The sequence below is a fragment of the Rhincodon typus genome, unplaced genomic scaffold (genome assembly GCF_021869965.1).
Source record: "Rhincodon typus isolate 14 unplaced genomic scaffold, sRhiTyp1.1 hic_rhity00002468, whole genome shotgun sequence".
Classification (NCBI taxonomy): Eukaryota; Metazoa; Chordata; class Chondrichthyes; order Orectolobiformes; family Rhincodontidae; genus Rhincodon; species Rhincodon typus.
Window position 1 is genome coordinate 18,739 of NW_025968106.1, and position 6,262 is coordinate 25,000.

Here is a 6,262-nt window from a genome sequence, read left to right on the forward strand (position 1 = left end):
ACATTGACCATCAGCACCTTCCCACCATTCCTCACACTGACCATTGACACCTTTCCACCATTCCTCATACTGACCATCAGCACCTTCCCACCAGTGGAGGCAACACAGCAAAGGCTCGCTAAATGCTCCACTGGGATCACTCATCTGTGATAAGAGGCCAAATAAATTCTGTTTATATTTTCTGGAGTTTAGGTGGAAGTGAAATGATCAGATTGAAACACACAATTCAGATTCAGAAGGAACCTGGCATGGTAGACAATGAAGGTTATTTTTGTTGGCTGGGGAATCTGAACTTGAAGGAAAGAGTTTCCAGTTAAGGATGTTAAGACTTGGGACTGCGCTGAGGAGAAGGAGAAACACTCCCAGCATTTCAAATATTTGTAACAGTCAGAAAAGGTAATAGAAAGTCAGTCACTCTCACGGATGAGAGATGGAGGAGAAAGTATGGGAAGATCACAAGCGAATGTTGTGTCTACTGGCTCAGAAATAGGATGGATCATAAACTAAAGGAACAGCTGCATTTTGAATATTGAAAACTGAGGTCCTGATCGAATTTAAGAGGTAATTTGTTTTGAGCAAGATTTTGCCATCTCGATAGGATGGTAAAACCATGTTGGGTAGAGGAAAAAAGAGGGAGGCAGGAGGCAATTCCGGGTTTCTCAGCCCTATCCCATTACATGATATTATTAAGGGTGTGGGATAAGAGGGTCATGAATGCATACACACAGCAATTCATTAATTTCAGACCTTCTACAATTCTGACTGAGTCGGGCAGCTTCTGAATGAGAAGCAGCTCCCAACTGCTCACTGGGTCCGATTAGTGATCGGGGCAAAGCTTGTTATAGAGTCATAGAGTCAAACCGCATGGAAGCAGACCCTTCGGTCCAACCAGTCCATGCCAACCATAATCTCAAACTAAACTAGTCCCACCTGCCTGTGCTTGACCCATATCCTTCCAAACATTTCTTATTCGTGTACTTATCTAAATTCCTTTCAAATGCTGTAACTGTAACCACATCCACTACTTTCTTTGGCTGTTCATTCCACACATGAACCACCCTCTGTGTAAAAAAACTGCCCCTCATGTCTTTTTTAAATCTTTCTCCTCTCACCTTAATAATGTACACCCTAGTCTTGAAATTCCCCACCCTAGGGAAAAGACACCTGTCATTCACCTTATCTATATCCCTCAACCTCCTACACTGTAGTAAAAAATGTCCCAGCCTATCCCTCTTCTCGTAATAATTCAAACCCTCCATTCTCAGCAACAGCCTACTAAATCTCTTCTGAACCATCTCCAACTTAATAATATCCTTCCTACGACAGGGCAACCAGAACTTGACACAGCACACCAGAAGAGGCCTCACCAACGTCCTGTACAACCTCAACGTAACATCCCAACTCCTATACGTGAAAGGTCTGAGCAATGAAGACATGCTAAATGCCTTCTTAGCCAACCCGTCTATATGTGATACACACTTCAAAAAATTATGTACTGGAGTTCTGGAGTCAGGAGAAACTGGCAAGTTTAAAAGGTGTTGCTAACTTCAGAAGTTACAATGCAATGTTTTACGTTAAATATGTTTTTCAAACAGGAATTGATGCTTTGTACAGAAAAGGTGACGATTAAATGGACCAAGATTTTGAAATCAGAATAGTGTTCACCTGCATTAGACTCCTGTTTGACTAGATAGAGTACTGTTCTATATTAAATAGTCTTGAAATTTCAATTTTACTATCTCAATTGCACCCTGTGCTTTGATTTTGTCACTGACAGGTAGGTCACCTGTTCAGCCTTTGAAGCAACTGAACAAGTGGCCAGTTACCTGACTGCTTCATGAACTTTCATGCAGTCAGCTCTGAAGGCTTTAGTGACACTGTTGTGAAATGGAATCTAATTATGAATACTTGGTTGAGCTGCAAAACTCACTAATGCATTTTTAAAATATCAATTCTCTGGATGTGGGTATCATTGGCTAGGCCAGCATTTATTGTCCAACCATAACTGCCCTTAAGAAGCAGGTGGTAAGATGCTTTCTTGAACTACTGCTGAGTTGTCTAGAGGGGTAGACCCATAATGCTGTTAGGAACGGAGCTTCAACATTTTGACCCACTGATAGAGAAGATATAATCCTAAATCAGAATGGTGTGTGGCATGAATGAGAAACTACAGATGATGGTGCTCCCATGTAGATGGTACGGTTCATGGGTTTGAAAGTGACTGCCTGTGGAATCTTAGTGAGTTGCTCAATGTATGTTATTGATGGTACACACTGCTGCCACTGTGCATTGGAGATGGAGGGGAGTGAATTTTGAATGTGAGTAATCTGGTGCCAATTGAGCAGGCTGCTTTGTGCTGGACTGTGTCAAGCTTCTTGAGTCTTGAGGGTACACTCATCCAGTGGAGAGTATTTCATCACACTCCTGACTTGTGCCTTGTAGATGATGGACAGGCTTTGGGGAGTCAGGTAGTGAATTACACACCACAGAATTCCCATCCCTGTTTATGTGGCAGGTCCAGTTCAGTTTTTGTTTGATATTAACTCCCTTGACAATGACAGTGGAGGATTCAGAACGGTAATGCTATTGAATATCATTAGATTAGATTTTCTTTTGTGAGAGATGGTCATTGGCTGGCAGTTGTGTGGCATAAAAGTTACTTGCCACTCATCAGCCCAAACCTGAATGTTGTCCAGATTTTATTGCATCCGAACATGGACTGCTTCAGTATTTTGGGAGTTGCGAATGGTGCTGAACATTGTGCAATCATCGGTGAACATCCCCATTTCTGACCTAATCACGGAGGGAAGGTCATTGATGGAGCAGCTGAAGGTAATTGGGCCTAGGACACCACCCTGAGGATCTGGGCTCTTGTGGTACAATGGTAGTGTCCGTAACTCAGGCCAGAGGCCTGGGTTCAAGTCCCACCTACTCCAAAGATGTGTCATAACATATCTAGACAGGATGATTAAAATATCCACACAGAGGAACTCCTGCAGAGATATCCCGGAGCTGAAATGATTGACAGTTAACAAACACAACCATCTTCCTGTGTGCCAGGTATGACTTCAAGTAGCAGAGAGTTTTCTCCCTGATTCCTATCGACCCCAGTTTTGCTAGGGCTTCTTTATTTGGTTAAATAATGTCTGGATGTTCTGTACCCTTCGAATTCAGATGTTACTCCATGTTTAGATAAAGCTGTAGAAATCAGGAGCTCAGTGGGCTTAGGAGCAGGTTATTATTAAGTAAGCACTGTCAATGACCCTTTCCATAGGAAATCAGTTGCTTTATTATAACTCATAATGTGTTTTACAGTTTTAAATCAAAAACTAACTCATGGAGTCAATTAACCCATGACAAGCAACTGGTTACTGGATTACCATTATTAATGTGAAACCCGTCTGCCTTGGCATCTATCCCCTCCATTACCATCCCAACCCTGCTTCAGGAGGTGGCATATCAGCCCTGCCACTGGGTAGTCAATGCAAGGCAGGAGACTGGATTGTGGTTTCAGGAAATCTCCCTCCCTCGGGATCCCTTCCTCAAAGAGGAAGATTGACCCATTGTCAGCTAGTGCTTGCTGCCAACTGGATAATCAGGCTCTAATGTTGTTGCCTCATTGCTAGCATCAGCAGTCACACTGAAGCTGCATGTGAGAGTGTAATTTGGAGAGACCATGTATAAATGGGTACCTGTCGTTGACTCTGGAAACTCCCACCTCAAAAAAACAGCAAGGAAACTGAAATTCCTGGATTCAAGAAATAATATTTTTCCTAACCATTTCCCACTGGATGAACCAGACTGAATAATTTCCAGGGAGAAATTATACATCCCCGTCTTCAGATTCCATTCGACAAACACTTCTTTCAGGTTAGCTGCTCACTCAATGTTCTCAAGTTATTCCTCACTACCAGAAAGACAGAGAACCATTGATTCTACATCACTGAACCACTGGCATCCAGCCAAAACATGCATTACACAACAGGGCATTGGCTACAACACATGCTCAAGAAATGAAATAATTGGATAACTTAAATGAAGCTTTGAGATAACAGAGGGAGGTTTGTGCATTTTTTGAGCTCTGCTTCTTTTGTCTGGATTGTGGTTTCAGGAAATCTCCCTCCCTCGGGATCCCTTCCTCAAAGAGGAAGATTGACCCATTGTCAGCTAGTGCTTGCTGCCAACTGGATAATCAGGCTCTAATGTTGTTGCCTCATTGCCAGCATCAGCAGTCACACTGAAGCTGCATGTGAGAGTGTAATTTGGAGAGACCATGTATAAATGGGTACCTGTTGTTGGACAAGCCAGCACATTTACCCAGAGATTACTGAAATAAATTCTGGAAACTATTTCCTTTTCGTTTGCAAGTCCAACCCCAGTTCTCCAAAGCCCCTGTTGAGTAAAATGAAAATACAACTAAAATTTGGTCCACACAATAAAACGACTTCTTTTTTTAAACAAGACTAAATCTCAAAACCAGCTAATAATGTGGTACTGTGACCAGGAATGCAGCAGATTACACAAGTACATATTGACTCTAAATACTTACAGCCTTGCCTCTGGGTCCTGGAGGACCTGTTTCACCAGGCATTCCTCTGTCACCCTGGAAAAAGAAAAACAATTTTCATGTGATTTTTAAACAAAAAAATTGCTTGAGGGACATGAGCATCACTGTCTGGGCCAATATTTATTGTCCATCCCTAGCTGCCCTTACAAAGGTGATGGTAAGCTGCCTTTTTGAACCACCGCTGTAGGCACATGTAAGACATTGCACTTAGGAAGGGAATTCCAGGATTTTGACCCAGCGACAGTGAAGGAATGGCAATGTCAGGTCAATATGGCGGGTGTTCACTTGTATCTGTTGCCCTTGTCCTTCTAGATATTAGTCGTTGTGAGTTTGGAAGTGCTATCTAAAGGCTTTTGGCTAAGTTCTGCCATGCATCTTGTAAATGGTTCACACTGCTGCTACTGAGCGTCGGTGGTGGAGAGTAGATGTTTGTGGATGTGGTGCCAATCAGGCAGGCTGCTTTGTCCTGGATGGTGACAAGCTTCTTGAATGTTGTTAGAGCTGCACAGATCCAGGCAAGTGGGGAGTATTCCATCACACTCCTGACTCGTACCTTGCAGATCAAAAACAAAGTTGCTGGAAAAGCTCAGCAGGTCTGGCAGCAGCTGTGAAGAAAAAAAAAGAGTTAATGTTTCGGGTCCAGTGACCCTTCCTCAGTACCTTGCAGATGTTGGACATACTTTGGGGATTAGGGAGATGAGTTACTCGCTGCAGTATTTGCAGGAGTAACAAAATGGGGAAGAACAACCTTCAAGTAAACAGGTCATATGGCCAAGGAGAGTTCATTGTCAATTCAGAATAATTAATCAGAGCCTTCAGTATGGCAGGGAAATGCACGAAGGAATATTGGTTGCCTTGTTGAGTGCTGATGACGAGATATTAATTGCATTTGAATTTGTATAACGCTAAAGTTCTGTTGACTGAATTGAGGTCTTTTTACAGGATTTTTATCAAGAAAGAGATAAAGAATTTGACCCTTGATTACTGAGTCATAAATTAGGGAAGGAAGTATAGAAGTAATTTTGTCGGATCAAAGTCAACATCAAGGCTGTTAGAAAAAATTCAGTGATAGCTCACGACTGGAATGAACAGTTTATTTTATGAAGAGCAGGGATAGGCCATTTGGTCCATTGAGCATGCTCTATCATTCAATAATATTATGGCTGATTTGAATGTGGCCTCAACTCCTAATTCCTGCTGAACTCCCATCATGTTTGACTTTTTTATCATCAAGCAACTATTTTCTTCAACCTTAAAAATGTTCAATGATCTTGCCTCCCCCACTTTCTTGGGAAAAGTTCTAAACACTCATAACTGAGAGAAAAAGATTCCTCACCTCAGTCTCAAATGGGAGACCCCCTCTTCTTAGATTGTGTTTCCTAGTTCTAGTCACTCCTATAAAGTGAAATATCCTTTCAGAATCTATCCGTACACCTCGATGACAGAGTGAACTGATTGGGCTTATACCCATTGGAGAACGAAAATGGGCCTATCTTACTGAAATATGCAATATTCTGCGAAGCTTTGACAGGGTGGATAGCAAGAGGATGTTTCGAATTGTAAGAGACAAGAACTAGGGAATACTGTCTAAGGGTAAGGGGTCTCCATTTGAAGACTAGCGTGTGTAGAGTTTTATTCTCTCAGAGGGCTGTTAGTCTGTGGAATTCTCTTCTCTAGACAGCATAGGAGAATTGG

The 6,262-nt window shown here is 42.2% G+C and overlaps 1 protein-coding gene across 1 annotated transcript in view; it reads right to left on the reverse strand.

Moving 5' to 3' along the window:
• Positions 1–4,603, reverse strand: part of LOC109923848 (collagen alpha-2(IX) chain-like) — a gene marked incomplete at both ends in the record, with an annotated part of 21,763 nt that extends 17,160 nt beyond the window's left edge. Inside the window, one exon of the mRNA XM_048593195.1 lies at positions 4,550–4,603. Within this exon, the coding sequence (XP_048449152.1) occupies positions 4,550–4,603 (54 nt within the window). The remainder of the gene's footprint in view (positions 1–4,549) is intronic.
• Between the last annotated feature and the right edge of the window lie 1,659 nt (positions 4,604–6,262).